The sequence below is a fragment of the Macrobrachium nipponense genome, chromosome 21 (assembly GCF_015104395.2).
Source record: "Macrobrachium nipponense isolate FS-2020 chromosome 21, ASM1510439v2, whole genome shotgun sequence".
Taxonomy (NCBI): domain Eukaryota; kingdom Metazoa; phylum Arthropoda; class Malacostraca; order Decapoda; family Palaemonidae; genus Macrobrachium; species Macrobrachium nipponense.
This window is the reverse complement of record NC_087212.1, coordinates 27,642,250-27,659,493: the sequence shown is the minus strand read 5'-3', so window position 1 is coordinate 27,659,493 and position 17,244 is coordinate 27,642,250. Positions and strand designations below refer to the sequence as shown.

General features: G+C 47.9%; 1 protein-coding gene across 1 annotated transcript in view; it reads left to right on the top strand.

Annotated features, from left to right (window-relative positions):
* The window catches only part of LOC135197867 (T-complex protein 1 subunit eta-like), a gene marked incomplete at its 5' end in the record, with an annotated part of 56,697 nt that extends 41,230 nt beyond the window's left edge, over positions 1 to 15,467 (top strand). Inside the window, 1 exon segment of the mRNA XM_064225059.1 lies at positions 14,992 to 15,467. Within this exon segment, the coding sequence (XP_064081129.1) occupies positions 14,992 to 15,218 (227 nt within the window).
* Positions 15,468 to 17,244: the final 1,777 nt, after the last annotated feature.

The following is a 17,244-nucleotide window of genomic DNA, read 5'->3' as shown; positions in this document are numbered from 1 at the left end:
TCGAAAGTGAGGAGAGATTGAGGGCGTCCTTTCGTTAAGTTTTTCGTAATTTTGAAGACGAAGGAGCTTCCTCTTTAGTTGTTCCCTTATTCATGATCCTAGAGATTAGCTTTAGTCGCCACATGTTGGCCTCTAAGAGGTTGGATTCACAGAGGTCAGGTAATTCAGAGAATTGTCCAAAGACCCTTCCCGAGAGAATCGGTGTAATCTAACTTCGTCACTTAGTGAAGTATCTAATATCTCCTCTCTGAGTCTGAAGGCGTTCAGACTATCGAGAAGCGATAAGATCTTCTAGATTAATGGCAGTCTCTTGGCCAAGGCAAGCAGTGCCTGCTATTTTCAGTGTTCAATCGGAGCGGGGCCGTTTCTGGATAGTGAAGGGAAATGACTGTTCCTCCAACTCGACCTCTGTGAATTTCTTTATGGTTCTATCTTTCCGTATGAAGTACGAGATAAGACTAGGAAGTCCTAACTATTGTAGAATATGCAAATATGTTGTTGACGGCCTCTAGGCTCAGAGATTCGGTTCTGTCAAACAACAAAGCTTCACGATCTTTGAGGTCTGGGGAGATCTTGAAATTCTCGGTCGCAGGTTCGGCATGGAACTTAGACGTAGTCTGAGTTTCTGATGCCAAAAGCATTTCGAACCTATCCTTTCTGCGAACTTAATACACGTGACCAGAAAGGCTAACATTCTAACCGCTTCTAGCCAACGGCAAAGAGGGTTATTAGTGAGCTTTTAGCTATCATCAGAGGTTTTAGCTTTAAAGGACATAATGCGGTCTGTCCTCTAAGCCTTCCGTTCTTGATAAGAACGAAAACCTGTCTAACCCTTGACCCGAAGGTTTGGAGACCAAGGGTATGGCACAAATTATTGGGCAAAGGCATTAGAGAGTCCTGTGCCCTGTCGGGTCTCTCAAGTTTTATCTTAATAAAACTATAGTAAGTCGAGGTCAACGGACAATCTGCGGTGTTCCGTAAAAGACCAGACTGGTTCATGTCCAAGAACACCCTGGCATTATAGTCAAGGAGTTCTTTTAAGAAGTCTCATTCATTATGTTTGCATAAAGATTTGAGATTTTTTCTTAATATGAAATGCTCAAGAGGTGAGGGCGCGCGGCCTCGGAAGCATTTCAACAGAGCATGACACTCAGTAACATCCTGAGTGCCACGCTTTAGCGAAGCAACTCTGTGTTCGCTTCACACTCCCGACGGGATGTGAAGACGACATTTGAGATCTGTAAGTCGCTAGGACCATTAACATATCCGTAGATATATTATTGGGGGCAGCAAGCAACACGAATCCTATCTATAGAAAAGGGATAGGTGGTGCTTTTTTAACTTTGAAGGGTTGGTCGCTTGAGGCGCGTTCCTTTTCTTTAGCCTAGAAAGTTATGGAACTAACTTTAATAGGTTAGGTCAGGTGGTGGTTTTAGCTTCGTTGCCCTCAGAAGTATGGTTTCATAAATGGTCTAGTCACATTGTGGTCACGCCCCTGTTGACAGATCATCTAGAGCGCACCAGCATTACAGGTCTCTACCTCGCTGGCAACTCTAGTAACGCAGAAGCAGACTTTAGTGACAGTAATCACGAAGTCGGCTATGCTAACAGGTGAGGAACCAAGATGTATATCATCAACTTAATTTAGTTTCCCAAAAATCCTATTCTGTCTCTTCCCACCATCCGAAGGTGGGATTCAGCTATATATATATCTGTCAGGTAAGTTTCATGAACAAAATGTTATTGTTATAATACAATTAAGTTTGTTCATACTTACCTGGCAGATATATATAATTAAAGTGCCCACCCACCTCCCCTCAGGAGACAGTGGCACTGATAAAATATGAATAGAAAATGGGGAATAGTTCCTGATATCCGCCTCCCAGCGGCGGAATGGGTACCACCACCTGGCCGCCCCCTGCGTGTGCCGCGAATTTTGAAATTCTGTCGGACTTCGGAGAATACAGCTATATATATATCTGCCAGGTAAGTATGAACAAACTTAATTGTATTATAACAATAACATCTTTTTAAAAGAGCCTTGGAAAAGATGCATATTCATTGGAAAAGATGCATATTCATTATTTGTTCCGATACGCAATACAAACCATCGGTCCTTTAACAATAGGTATGTAACTTGCGGCAGCTGGAACCAGTCGTAAGCTTCGAACAAGGGAGTTCGGTAGTTAACTGCTTGTCCGACAGTCAGCGCACCGCGCGACTGGGAGGTGAAGAATCACTTTGCTTTCGGCCGCGCTGGGTGACAGACGTGTTCTCACTTCTCTTGCCTGCCTCTCTCTCTCTCTCCTCCTCTCTCTCTCTCTCTCTCTCTCTCTCTCCTCTCTCTCTCTCGGGCGAGGGGGAACCCCCCACTAACCCGACCTTTGCCTCCTCAGGTGTGCCTGCCGCGGGTGATGACCTCAGCCAGGTTTGGCTGTTGCATCACCTGGCGAGTGGCTCTGCATCAGTAACGCACAGTCCGATAACCACCACTACCACCACCGTCTCGACCCCGGGGTATGCCGCCCCTCCTCACCTTGTGTACACTTCCAGGTATTCCGAGGAGGGTCGTGACACCGCCGCCCGGGTTCACCGCTCTCGCCTCAGCCCCCGACTTCCGGTGCCCCAAGAGCTCGCCCCTGGACCTGCTGCCAGTACCCAGGATGTCGCTAGCCGCTGCCCCGCCTCCTGCCGTACCTGGACCATCCCCTGCCAACGTCGTTCCTGCCCGTGGTGGTGTTGCTGCTCCAGTCACAGGTCCTTCCGGACAGGTGCAGCCAGGCCGTGTTGCTTCAGCAACTGCCCCAGCTCCGTCCTGGATGGAGGACCTGACGACTGTCCTGAGGAAGCTGACGAAGAAGAGGAAGAGGAGGAAGGTGTCGTCATTGTCGTCTGCTGCCGCCTCTTCCCCTTCAACTTCCAAGGCTTCACAGCCGAGGAAGAAGAAGGCCGCTTCCTCCTTCCCTAAGAAGTCTCCTTCAGGAACTTCTAAGGGCCCGTCTCACTCCGGTGTGACGGGGGGTTCTTCCGCTGGTCCTCCCGCTCCTTCGGGAGCGGGGCCCGTCTCTCCTTCCGCAAGGAAGAAGAAGACAGGGACCAGAGGGGTACCAGCTAACACCGGTACTTCCTCACCTGGTACTAGGGGCTCTGCTGCTACATCAGGTTCCGTCTCGGCCTCTCATTCGCGAGAGGTATTGGGTGTGCGGTCGCCTGCGGGTGACCGTGCAGCCAAGGCTCAGGCTTCCGAGTTCGCTCGGCGCCAGGACCGAGGCACGGAGCGGAAGACTGGTGAGAGTCGCTCAGGTGACTCCCGCCAGACCAGCGATCGCTCTCGTAGCAATCCACTGATACCCAGGGTTGATGCGACGGTCCCAGACCGGCCGCGGGCTGAGGCAAGGAAGAGGTCCCCTTGGTCGCCGGAACCGGCTTTGGTTGGTTCCAGCGGCACAACGCGCCACGAGGACATGCCCCGCTCCCACCGCGACAGCAGACTCTGCCGGTCCCCTGACCGCCGCTCCCATTGGGACCGGGCGGGTAGGGGGACCAGCAGCAGCTCCTCTGACGCTCAAACCGGAGCCGCTGTTCCTGTCCAGCCGCTTTCCCCCAGAGAGCCGCGCGACCAGGCCTGCAGCTCGATCGCCACCATGGGTTGGCGATCGCCTGCAGCCCCCCAAGCACACCGGTTCTGCTGGTGGGCGAGGGGGGAGCGTCAGGTTTTCTTCTCCGATCCCTTCAACTTCCTTGGGTTACACCGGGAAGAGCGAGGGGAACCGGAGTGATCCTGTGGATCGTATGCGCAAGTGGCTGGAGGAGACCAGGAGGGGTCTGTTGCGGTTCCTCCTCCTGAAAAAGGAAGGTCACGGCAGGCGCTCTTGCTGGAGGGACTTGACGGTCCGACTCCACATGACGCAGTCACTCTCGAGATCCAGAGGTCGTTTTCGGAGGTTATTGCACTGATTTGTCAGCACAACGACCTCGGGGAAGGATTGCCGCTCCCACCTTCTGAGCCTACGTCCCGGCTCAAGTCGTTCTGGGGTCCTAAGAAGGAACCCAGGACGACAGTGGGTCTGCTGCGATCTGCTCTGGCTGACTCGGTGCTGGGCCAGGTGGACACTCCTCCCAGCCCTCCTTCTCACGAGGGAGAGCTGGGAAGAAGTCGAAGAGAGGTGGGAAACGCTAGGGACGCCTTTCCCCCTCACCTGCTGCCGGAAGGTGGGGGGATTGCCTAGCGATCCATTGGGCAACATGGCAGCGCTAAGGAGCGGAACCTTGATAGTAGACATTCTTCGGGAGGGGTATCTACTACCCTTCGAGTCTCAGACACCCCTCACCTCCAACCCGGTCCATCTTCAGACTTACGTTTCCAGATCATCCAAGGACGTAGCACTTCGGCAGGAAGTCCAAGCCATGCTGAGCAAAGGAGCTGTGGAGATCGTCAGGGATCAGTCACCGGGCTTCTACAGCCGTCTTTTCCTGGTGGAGAAGTTTTCAGGGGGCTGGCGCTCTATGATAGATCTCTCTCCCCTAAACCGATTTGTTTGCCAGTCTCGGTTCACGATGGAGACAGCACGCTCTGTGCTCGACTCCATCAGGGGGAACGACTTCATGCTTTCGATGGACTTGAAGGATGTGTATTTCCAAATACACGTTCATCAATCCTCCAGGAAGTACCTCAGCTTTATCCTCAACAGGACTGTGTACCAATTCAGGGCACTTTGCTTTGGTCTCTCAACCGCCCCACAGGTGTTCACGCGAGTGTTCACTCTGGTGTCCGCTTGGGCCCACTCGTCAGGGATACGTCCTCGCCGCAGTTGCTACGGGACAGGGATCGACTCCTCGAGTTCTGCCGCAATTTGGGGATCGTGGTAAACTTCGAGAAGTCAGATCTCGAGCCCAAGTAGAGGATGAAGTACCTGGGTATGCTGATCGATAGGGTAGCAGGGCGAGTCTTCTCCGCAGACTCGCTGATCAGCAGATTCAGGGAGGCCGCCAACCAGTTCCTGTCTCGGCAGGAACAGCCAGCTCAGCAGTGGCAGGTCGTGATCGGCCACCTGTCGTCACTCGAGAAGTTAGTCCCTCACGGGCGTCTTCACCTGCATTTCTCTCCAGTGGAGACTAAAGGAGAGTTGGTCACAGGCAAGAGACCCACCATACTTCCCGTGTCCCTCATGGAGGAGGTGAGGCAGGACCTAGCCTGGTGGCTGGACGACAGGAACCTCGTAAGAGGAGTGCCTCTCCGCACTCCCTCTCCAGAGATGTTGCTGTTTTCAGACGCGTCAACCAAGGGATGGGGCGCACACCTAGAGGAGTTGCTGACTGCAGGCGTGTGGGATCATCACGACAAGCACCTTCACATCAACATACAGGGGGGCCTAGTGTCCCTCCCGTTGCACCAGTTGCGTTGCAGGTGCACGAGTGGGCCGTGGCTCACTCAGTAGAGCTGTCAGCTCGCTACATTCCAGGCAAGAGAAATGTAGTAGCAGACAAGCTCAGCCGTCAGGATCAGTTGATAGGGACCGAATGGTCCCTATACCCAGACGTGGCGGAAAGGCTCTTCAACCTGTAGGGGCGTTCAGTCGTAGATCTGTTCGCCACCCGGCACAACAGGAAACTTCAGGTTTTCTACACGGCTGTGCCGGACCCATGGGCAGCTGCAGAGGACGCTCTTCAACACCCGTGGGACAACCTCTTCGTCTATGCCTATCCCCCGTTCTGTCTGATTTGCAAGGTGATCAGCAGAGCTTTGGTCACCCCAAATCTCCAGATGATCCTGGTGGCTTCCAAATGGCCTCAAGCCATTTGGTATCCGGACCTGCTGGCTCTGCTTGCGGAAGCACCAAGATTCCCCCTTGGCACAACCTTCTCTACCAACCACATATGGAACGGTACCACCAGTCAATCCAGTCCCTTCGTCTTCATGGCTGGCTGTTATCCACCATCTTGCGAGCGAGAGGCTCTTTTCGCCGAGTAGCAACAGAGATGGCTGGGTATATCAGACAGTCCTCTGCAGCTGTGTACCAGGGAAAGTGGACAGTCTTCTGTGGGTAGCGTATTTCCTCATTTTTCTTCACCGAGACAAGCTCCTCTCTGTCCCCACAGTCAAAGGATACAGGGCCGCCTTGGCCCTAGTCCTGAAACTGAGGGGAGTGGATATCTCGAACTCGCTCGAGATCTCCCTGCTTATGAGGAGCTTCGAGAAACTGAGGGGAGTGGATATCTCGAACTCGTTCGAGATCTCCCTGCTTATGAGGAGCTTCGAGAGGTCTTGCCCACCCAGGGAACTCAGGCCCCCGGGGTGGGATGTGACTCTCGTCCTTAGGAGTCTGACTCGAAGTCCCTTCGAGCCACTCCGAGTCATCAGACAGGGATCTGACCCTCAAGACCCTCTTCTTGCTGGCCCTGGCATCGGCGAAGAGAGTAGGGGAACTTCATGGTCTTTCCTTCGACGTCAAGCAAACCAGGGGATGGGGATCTGTGACGCTTGATTTCTTACTGATAGCGAAAACTCAGAATCCTTCGGTCCCTGACGACCTCTTCAAGTCATTCTTAATCCCTTCCCTATTGGACTTCACCGACAACGATGCGGATGAGATGCTGCTTTGTCCTGTGAGGGCGCTACAGCACTATCTGAAGAGAACTCGGCACCTCAGGCCTGAGTGTCGACGCCTCTTCGTTAGCACTGGGGTGACCAAGAAAGAAGTATCCAAGAACACTCTTTCTGGCTGCGTGAGGTGATCAGGAGGGCGTACGAAGCTGATGGTAGCGACGGCATCCGTACCCTTCGTCCGAGAGCCCACGAATTCAGAGGCATTGGTCCTTCCCTTGCGGTCCGCAAGAACCACTCTGTGGCGCAGGTCCTTAAGGGGGGGGGGGGGGGGGGGTCTGGACCAACCAGACCACTTTCACCTCCTTCTACCTTTGGGATATAGCCCACAGGTCCTTGGACACTTTTTCCTTGGGACCCGTGGTGGCTGGTCAACAGGTTGTGTAGCTTACCCAGCACCCGAACGGACAGAACAGCATCGCATCCTTGTGTGACTGCATGAATGGATGAGTGAATGAGAGTGTGACTGGCTTCTCTTCCTCATCTTTTTCTCCCCCTCTACCTGTGGGCAGAGGGACACGATCGTCACTACGCTGGAACAGGAGACCGATGCAGGTAAGCTACTCGACCGAGCTCCATCCTATCCCTTTCATTAGGGATAGGAGTGATTATCCACCACTTCCCCCTGTTGGGGGGGGGTGAGTGGAAGCCAACAAGAGAGAAACCCATGACTTCATATTGCCTCTTGCAATAGGAACAAGTTCTTGCTTGCTAGTTTTAAGAGGTACGCTGGCCTCCCTCTTATTACTTGGGTCCAGAGGTCTGACCATTGATCCTGCGGTACATACCCCGTTCATTGGGCAGAGGCTAGGATCCCTCCCTCTGCTCTTACGACCAGGGAGGGAACCAAGATTGGACGAACACCAGTCTGTTCATTGACTCAGATTCCACCCACCAAGAAGCGAGTCGTCCTATTGTTAAAGGACCGATAGTTTGTATTGCGTATCGGAACAAATAACAATTTGTCGAAAATTGTATTTTTCCTAACTATACAAACCGTAGGTCCTTTATACATAGTCCCACCTCATGCCACCCCTCACTCTGTTTTTCCTGGGCCTAAAGCAAAGTGATTCTTCACCTCCCAGTGGCGCGGTGTGCTGACTATCAGACAAGCAGTTAACTACTGAACTCCCTTGTTCAAAGCTTATGACCGGTTCCAGCTGCCGCAAGTTACATTCCTATTGTTAAAGGATCTCAGGTTTGTATAGTTAGGAAAAATACAATTTTTGACAAATTGTTATGTTTGTATTTTATCAAACGATACTAGTATGTGAATATTACATACATTAATTTTATATCTCATGTATGATGCCACCCCCTTAAAATTAGCTCCAAAATTATGTCTTTAAAAGACGCATACTATGCGAGTATATACGGTATATTATACAATAGCAATAAGATCAGTCATAGGAAGCTAGTGGAAGGAGCACTCATCAGAGATTAAAGTGATAAAAAGAAACAAAAGGTTTCACCTCAGATCTTATAAGCCGAGCTTTGATATTAAAAGAAGCTAACATCGACCTTTCTGACCTGGAGATTAGGTTTTCTGCCCAACAGACTGATGGTGACCACTCACTTACCACAAGGGTTAATCTCACTGACCATCAACTCAGGATATCAGAACGACAAGGGTCTGGATAAACTAAGCCCTATTAATAATAATCATCACATAAATGACAGCTCAACAAGAAATTCCAGAAGACTGCTGGGCCTTAACCCAGTCTGATAACCTACACGTCTCTTGAGAAAGGGCCACAGATAGGGGCTGAAAGTACTCGAGTGTTAAGTAAAATTCTACATAAATACTTACAAGTAAACAAGTTATACTTAATAATTTTGTGGTTTCATACAATCAACTTACCTGTCAGATATATACATAGCTAAGACTCCGTCGTCCCCGACAGAAATTCAAATTTCGCGCCACTCGCTACAGGTAGGTCAGGTGATCTACCGGCCTGCCCTGGGTGGCAGTACTAGGAACCATTCCCGTTTTCTATCATATTTTTTCTGTCGCCGGTGGCATCAACATCGTTGCTACTACCTCCTGACTGGAATTTGCTTTTCAAGACAATTGATCATCTTTTTTGGACTTTTTGGTGACGTACCTGGATCGTTGTTTTGGCATTTGCTACCGTGGACTGGATTTGGACTTGCTTTTGATTTTTCTTCAAGAATGTCTGATTCAAGTGGTTGTGTGAGAGTGTGTGTGAATGTAGGCTGCAAGGTGAGGATACCGAAGGCTTCGGTTGATCCTCACACTGTATGCCGCAAATGTAGAGGTTTTGACTGTTCTATTTCTAACACCTGTCATGAATGGGAGAGGTTGAATGTTGAGGAATGGAAGACTCTAACTTCTTACTTGAAGAAGTTAGAGAGGGATAGAGTCAGAAGGGCTGCATCTATTGAGCCTTTTAATGATTCTAACTCTTCATGAAACTATGCATTTGATTCTAATTCTGTATCAGGGCCCTCACTTGCTTTACATTCAGATTCGGCCTGTGTTGGATTCAAGCCCCGAACGTTTTTCTGAAGAAGCGCCTCCCTCGATCAAGAAGGCTAAGAGGGTTTTGACGTCCCTTGGCTTTGACAAAACTCCTTCGAGGTCTCCCTCTCCCGTTGAAGAAGACGCAGGAGAAGCTTCCAAGAGGATAATTTTGGCTGTACAAGAACAGTTATCCGCCTTGGTAGGAGTCCTTTCGAAAGATCCTCCTCGTAGAAAAGACGTGAGGCTTCCTGTCAAGAAGTCTCGTCTTCCTTCTCCCGCCAGGAGTGAGGCTCCTGTGGGACGTGAGGTGTATTATAGGCGTGAGATGTCTTCCGATAGGGAGTCATACGCCGAATATGAAGCGCCAGACAAGCGCGAGGCGCCAGCCAAGCGCGAGTTTTCTACCAGACGAGAATCGTCTTATAGGATTGAAGCGCCAGATAAGCGCAAGCAACTTTACAGGCGCGAGGATTTAGCCAGACATGATACGTCTGCCAAGCCAGCAGCGTCAGCCAAGCGCGAGAATGCAGCCAGGCGTGAGGATTCAGCCAGGCGCGAGGTGCCAGAAAAGCGTCATCCAAACAACGATATAGCGCCAGAGAAGCGCGAGGCGCCAGCCAGGAGCGAGGAGCCAACCAGGCGCGAAGCGTCAGCCAAGCGCGAGGCGCCAGCCAGGCGCAAGGCGCCAACCAAGCACGAGGAATCTTACAGGCGCGAGACGTCTGCTTTTATTCATAAGGGCTCCGTACACGCTCTTAGCCCCTCTCCTATTAGGAGTTTGTCTCCCGCAGAGAGAGAAATTGGGCAGGAAGACCCAGATCTGAAATTGAATTCTCCTTCTGATCCTTTCTTGGAAGAGGACTCGGAAGACGAGACTCACGGCAGAGAAGGGCTGTCTAACTATAAAGTTTTGACAGCTCTCCTTCTTCAGGAATACGGAGATGCCTTGACCCCTGCCGCTCCTCCTTCTCCTCGCTCACTTTTTTCATGCTCCAAGACGCCAAAGTCGTCGGCTTTTCTGAAGATGAGGCCGACGATTTCTATGAAGAGAGCTCTTCAGTCTCTGGATAGCTGGATGCTAACCAAAAAGGAGTTAGTTAGAACGGTGTTCTGCATGCCTCCCGCTAGACTTACGGGCAAGAGAGGTATTTGATACCAGACTGGGGAGAATATGGGACTCACTCTCCCAGCTTCGGCTGAAGCTGACTTTTCCAGTCTGGTAGACGCATCCAGGAGACATAGCCTTCATAATGCAAGAATTACTTGGGGTCTTTCGGAGTTGGATCATCTCCTCAAGGGACTCTTTCATATTTTGGAAGTCTTCCTTGGGGTGATGGCCAAGAAGGCCCATGCCTCGGAAGGACTCGATCCTGACGTACTCCTTTCGATCTTGTCGTGCATTGACAAGGCGGTACAGGACGGCTCAGGGGAAGTCTCTTCTTTATTTGGAGCCGGTCTCTTGAAGAAATCTGTTTTTAGCGCTTTTCTGACGAAAGCAGTTTCTCATTCGCAAAGGGCAGCATTGTTATTCGCTCCCAGGTCTAACTTTCTGTTCCCTTCGCAGTTGGTGAGGGACATTTCCCGTTCGCTGACGGAGAAAGCGACACAGGATCTTCTCCTTCAATCGTCTAGGAAAAAGAGACCAGTGACGGTGGGAGAGAAGAAAGGTGTTAATACGCCTCTGCAGCCCTTTCGAGGAGGTCCTCCCTCTAGAGCTCCCTCTAAAAGGAAAGCGACTGAGAAGAGAGGTAGAGCTTCTTTCCGTCCCTTTAAAAGGGGAAAGTGAAGCTGCGTTCCTCCAAACACCAGTAGGTGCCAGGCTCCGGGGGTTTGCGGAAGCCTGGACTCTCATCGATACAGACGCTTGGTCAATGTCTGTTCTACGGAAAGGATACCTCATTCCTTTCCTGGACAATCCTCCCCTGACGTCAACTCCGAGGGAATTGTCCGCTAATTACAAGGACCCTGTGTTGAAAGATACTCTTCAACGAATGGTGGATCAAATGTGGGACAAGAGAGCAATAGAGCTAGTGCTGGATCAAAGCTCCCCAGGGTTTTAAAATCGCCTTTTCTTGGTTGCGAAAGCCTCGGGGGGCTGGAGACCAGTTCTAGATGTCAGCGCTCTGAACAAGTTTGTTCAGAAACAGAAGTTCTCCATGGAGACTTCTGCATCAGTCCTTGCGGCTCTTCGCCAAGGAGATTGGATGGTGTCTCTGGATCTCCAAGATGCCTATTTTCACGTCCCGATTCATCCTTCGTCGAAGAAGTACCTCCGTTTCATGACGGGGGGAAGGATCTTCCAATTCAGAGCCTTGTGTTTCGACCTCTCCACGGCTCCTCAGGTCTTCACGAGCCTGATGAAAAATGTGGCGAGATGGCTTCACCTGAAAGGTATCAGTATCTCTCTGTACCTGGACGACTGGCTCATCAGAGCAAAGTGAGAGAGACAGTGTTTGGAGGACCTTGCTTTGACACTAAACCTGATAAAGACCTTAGGATTGCTCGTGAACCTCGAGAAGTCCCATCTGATCCCCAGCCAGAACTTGGTCTATCTGGGGATTCGGATGGATTCTCGGGGTTTTCGAGTATTTCCTTCTCAAGAGAGACTAACGAGAGGCTTAGAGAAAGTCTCTCTCTTCTTAGGGAAAGAACGTACTTCGGCGAGGGAATGGTTGAGCCTATTAGGGACCCTTTCCTCGCTCGAACAGTTCTTTCCTCTAGGAAGACTTCATCTCCGTCCTCTTCAGTTCTTCCTCAGAAGATCGTGGAACATGAAGACAGGACTTCTTTCGGACAGTTTTCCCATTCCAGTTTGGATGAAACGCCACTTAGAATGGTGGTTGCCCCCACTGAAGGAAAACAAGGGTACTTCCCTAGAGACTCAGAACCCGAACCTTGTATTGTTTTCCGACGCGTCGGAAAAAGGTTGGGGAGCAACCTTGGGAAAGAGAGAGGTGTCAGGCACCTGGAATGCTCTTCAAGTGTCCTGGCACATAAACTGCAAAGAGCTGTTTCCCGTACATCTGGCCCTAAAGAGCTTCAAGCCTTTAGTGAGGAACAAGATAGTCCAAGTGAATGCGGACAACACAACCGCCCTTGCCTACATTCGAAAGCAAGGAGGGACACACTCGTATGCCCTATACGAGCTCGCAAGAGACCTTCTTTTGTGGACATCCCAGAGGAACATCTCCCTTTTGACGAGGTTTGTTCAAGGAGTAAGGAACGTGAGAGCAGACAGGCTGAGCAGGAGGAACCAGGTCCTTCACACCGAATGGACCCTCCACTCAGAAGTTTGTCGGAGTCTCTGGTCTCTTTGGGGGACTCCTCATGTCGATCTCTTTGCCACGTTCCTCTCAAAAAGACGAAGTCTTTTGCTCAGTAGTAGAAGACCCCAGAGCTCTAACAGTAGACGCCTTCCTTCTAGATTGGTCTCATGTAGACGTTTACGCATTTCCCCCATTCAAGATTCTGGAGCAAGTGCTCAGGAAGTTTGTGACATCAAAGGGGACGAAAATGACCCTGATAGCCCCCTTTTGGCCAGCTCAAGAGTGGTTCACGGAGGTGCTGGAGTGGATGGTAGACTTCCCCAGATCCCTCCCACAAAGGATGGATCTTCTCAGACAACCACACTTCGAGAGGTTTCATCAAAACCTCCCCGCTCTCGCTCTGACTGCCTTTCGACTATCAAAAGACTTGTCAGAGCGAGAGGCTTTTCTCGCAAGGCGGCAAGCTCGATCGCTAGAGCCCGGAGAACTTCCACTATCCGAGTTTACCAGTCGAAGTGGGAAGTATTTAGAAGGTGGTGCAAGTCAAAGAAGTTGTCCTCCTCCAGTACCTCTGTAACAGAAATCGCTGATTTTCTGTTATATTTGAGAGAGGAATCTCGTCTCTCCGTAGCCACTATAAAGGGCTATAGGAGTATGCTTTCGGCCGTCTTTAGAAATAGAGGCCTAGATCTGGCAAATAATAGAGATCTAAACGATCTGATTCGATCTTTTGAGACCATTAAGTCTAAGATTACATCTCCCCCTAACTGGAATCTCGACGTGGTCCTGAAGTTCTTGTCCTCGGCAAGATTTGAACCTCTGCATTTGGCCTCGTTTCGTGACCTAACGAGAAAATGTTTGTTTCTTTTGTCACTGGCGACGGCTAAGAGAGTTAGTGAACTGCACGCCCTTAGTGATTAAGTGGGATTCAAACTAGATTCAGCCATCTGTTCATTCAAAGATTTATTTTTGGCAAAGAATGAAAATCCTTCGAATCCCTGGCCGAGAAACTTCGAAGTTAAAGGCTTATCGGGTCTCGTCGGCAGGGAAACTGAGAGGTCTCTTTGTCCAGTAAGGGCTCTAAAGTTTTACATGCAGAGAAAGAAACAGTTGGAAGGTTCTAGACAAGGTCTCTGGTGCTCGGTGAAGGATCCATCAAGACCTATGTCCAAGAAAGCTTTAGCCTTTTTTGTCAGGAACGTCATTACCGACGCTCATAAGGCTTGCACGGATGACTCTTTGAAACTCCTGAGAGTGAGAGCTCATGAGGTGAGAGCAGTAGCTACGTCTCTCTCTTTTCAGAGAAATATGTCGCTAAAGAATATCTTGGAAGCGACATATTGGAGGTGTAATTCAGTGTTTACTTCTCACTATTTAAAGGACGTTCGTGTGACCTACGAAAAATGTTTTTCTTTAGGTCCTTTCGTGTCTGCGGGCACAATCCTGGGTACAGGAGCTAACACCAATCCTTTAAATGATGCATAAGTCTATTAGATATGTTCTAGACTTTCTGCTGAGCAGGTGCAGGTGCCGCACAGGCGGCCAGTCATTTTCGTTCAGTAAGGGGATAACTCGGAGCAATTTTTAATACTAACATGGTGGTTAGGATCAGGTGGTCGGGATTGGTTGTGTGCTCCTTCATAAGGTGTGTTGTCATGTAAGTGGATCAGCACCCATTGACAAAGTCCTTTCAGGCTCTGCCGAGTAAGTGGATAAGACCCCTTCGGCAGACCCACAAGAACTCTTGGCCATAGATCACATATCTCGCTGAAGTTTCTTGAGGTGATGCAGACTCCTGGGCTACAGCCACAGTCTACCACCTATCAGGTAGGAACCAAGGTTTTTTTTTTATACCTACAACATATGTTGTTTACCTGTCTATTCCAGAAGTAGCTGTCTCTTACCCTCCACTGAAGGGTGCCAATCAGCTATGTATATATCTGACAGGTACGTTGATTGTATGAAAATGATATTGTTATAATACAATAAAGTTTCATACATACTTACCTGGCAGATATAAATGATTAGGGCCCACCCAGCCTCCCCGCAAGGAGACAGGTGGAAGAGAAAAAATATGATAGAAAACGGGAATGGTTCCTAGTCCTGCCACCCAGGGCAGGCCGGTAGATCACCTGACCTACCTGTAGCGAGTGGCGCAAAATTTGAATTTCTGCCGGGGACGACGGAGTCTTAGCTATGCATATATCTGCCAGGTAAGTATGTACGTATGAAACTATTGTATTATAACAATATCATGTTTCTTTTTCCAGTAATAATAATGATGATGATAAAAAATATAGTAGTACCCTCCTCCTACCCATCTGATTGGAACACCTAGACTGAATAATTGAGGCTTTAAAGTGATTTGAAGTGGTTGGTGAAAGTCCTTGACCATCATTAATTATAGCTTTGCTCTTTTTAAGTCCATAATCCATAATTGTTTTGGGTAAAAACAGGGAATCAAGGTTTGGGTGAAGTAAAAGATGTATGTATTAAACATATTTTTTCAAAGGGCAAGTTTTTTTCACATACCCTACAGGGAGAGACTCATTTGAAATAAAATGATAGGTTGTTAATTAATGTAAAAAAATTCACAGTTTTATGTAATATCTTTTTCTTTTCTTTTTTTCCAACAGCTGATGGGAAATGGTATGGTGTTGATGTCTTGAATGAGGATATTGCTGATAATTTTACAGCCTGTGTTTGGGAGCCAGCACTAGTGAAAATCAATGCCTTAACTGCAGCATCAGAAGCAGCTTGTCTTATTCTCTCAGTTGATGAAACGATCAAGTCACCGCGTTCCTCGTATGATGGACCTGCGCCAGGAGGCCCCATGGGAAGGGGACGTGGTAGACCTATGTAATGGTGTCATGCTAAACTGTCTCGTTGCTAATTTTTTGCAAAGCCATTTTTCTCCAGACGGATGCGCATAGAAATAATTTTAAGTTTGTGGCACATGATACATTGTTAATTTCCATTAGTAACACATTTTTAATATGGCAAGTCTCATGGAGTCATTTGATGCCTATACATTAATTTTGCTAATATGAATCTTAACCAGTCTCACTGAACAAAGCTTGCTATTTATAATATAATAAAGACTTGGAGAACATTTTTGTTTTTAATCTAGGATTGTAAGTGACCTTTCAAAAACAGTTTGTGTTGATGAAGCTATATTGTTTTTAGTGAAGCATCTTTATTTATTACTGTGGTTTCAGTGTTGATTTATGGCTACAATTGTTTTGTGGTGGGATTTGGAAAGTAAGGAATGTTGCTTATCTGGGGAGTTTGTCAGGAAAATGTGCACAATAAAAAATTACAGAAGCATGGAAAGAAGAGGATTGGAGAAAGGCAAATATCTTCCATCAGCCAAAAATATAAGAAGACATTAGTAGTCAAACTACCATCAAGTGCTAAGAGGAGTGCTTACCACCATAAATGCCTTAGTTCTTTAGTCTACCTGTTATATTCAGATGTATAGCAGTTATTCAAGAACTGATCTGAATGAGAACCACAAAATCCAGTTGTGTTTGTGATATATAGTTCTGAGATGCCTAGATGACCATCCATACACCACAAGATCTTACCTTAGTAGGATGTGATGATTGTCAAACTTTGTTAAGTTAATTGGCTTATTAAAATCTGAATTTTGGAGGGAAGCAGTGAACCTATTCCAGCAAAACTGGGTAGCAATTGGCTTCAACATGTGTTCAATGTTCGTTGTGGTGTTAACTTGCAACTTGACCCAATAACCTCAACACCCTTTGTTGCATAAGCCAAGGAAAGATGCATGCAGACTTTTAACAGCCATGGGATATCCAGTCCCCTGTAAAAGAACACTTTATCATCAAGATAAATGGGAGTAAAGAATGTGGTCACTGTTTTCTGCTGAAAACAAGTTAGGAAAATTCTTTATCCTGCCTCTGTATCCACAACGTGCCTTTTCTTATTGTGAAATGGGTCCCATTAGCAATTGACTAAATAATGTAGCTGCTCTCTGGCTAGGAAGGCTTTTAGGATGTGCACCTTTCCTAAAATGTGACCTTGAAGCAGCCGCTGATTGTAACTAGACTTCCAAAATAAACCTACTTAATTTACAAGGGTAAGCCTACCGATTGCAATGGAAGAGTTAGTAATTTTTAGTTTTTATTTCTTAGGTTTTGTAAGCGTGTGAAATGTTTAGCACCTAGAGCTTAGAATTCTGCTCTCAGGTTAGAGAACTGTGGCATACAGGAACTGTCCAGTTTTGTTTAAGATTTTTGTAGCCCAGTCTTATTGCATGTACTTTTTGAATTACTAATCATCAAAGAGTTACACTTCTTGATATACCTTATGGTAAAAAATATTTAACAGGATTGACTGTGTGCAATTTATGAAAGAATTGCAGATTAATTTACTACTCGGGAAGGATTTGCCTAACCTTATTTGGTTTGTGGGTATGTAATCTTTTATTGATATATAATGCAGTTTTCTTTTTGAAAGGAAGGTGAAACTTCAAAGGAGTATTATTGCAAAGAAATTTGTGAAAATGAAACTTAACACTGTTAAGGGACCGATTATGAATTTACAACCACTAATTATCTTGAAGCCTTATCTATTATGGAATATATTTTGTTGAAATTACACTCCTTATGCTCTGTTCTTTGGTCCCTCCTTTATTATTATTATTATTTTTTTTTTCTTAATTCCAGAGCAAACTTTTAGGTGCCCTTCTATCTGAAATTCAAGAACAAACTTGTAGGTGCTCCATTTAAGTTTAGAAAGATGACTGTGGTTTCTTCTTCCTCTTAGGTCAGTATTCCGTGTAGGAGTTGGTCATGAGCACAGAACTTGATGCATACTTGCGCATCCACTCTTGTTTGCATAAGCAGCGTTGTGGAATCAGAAGG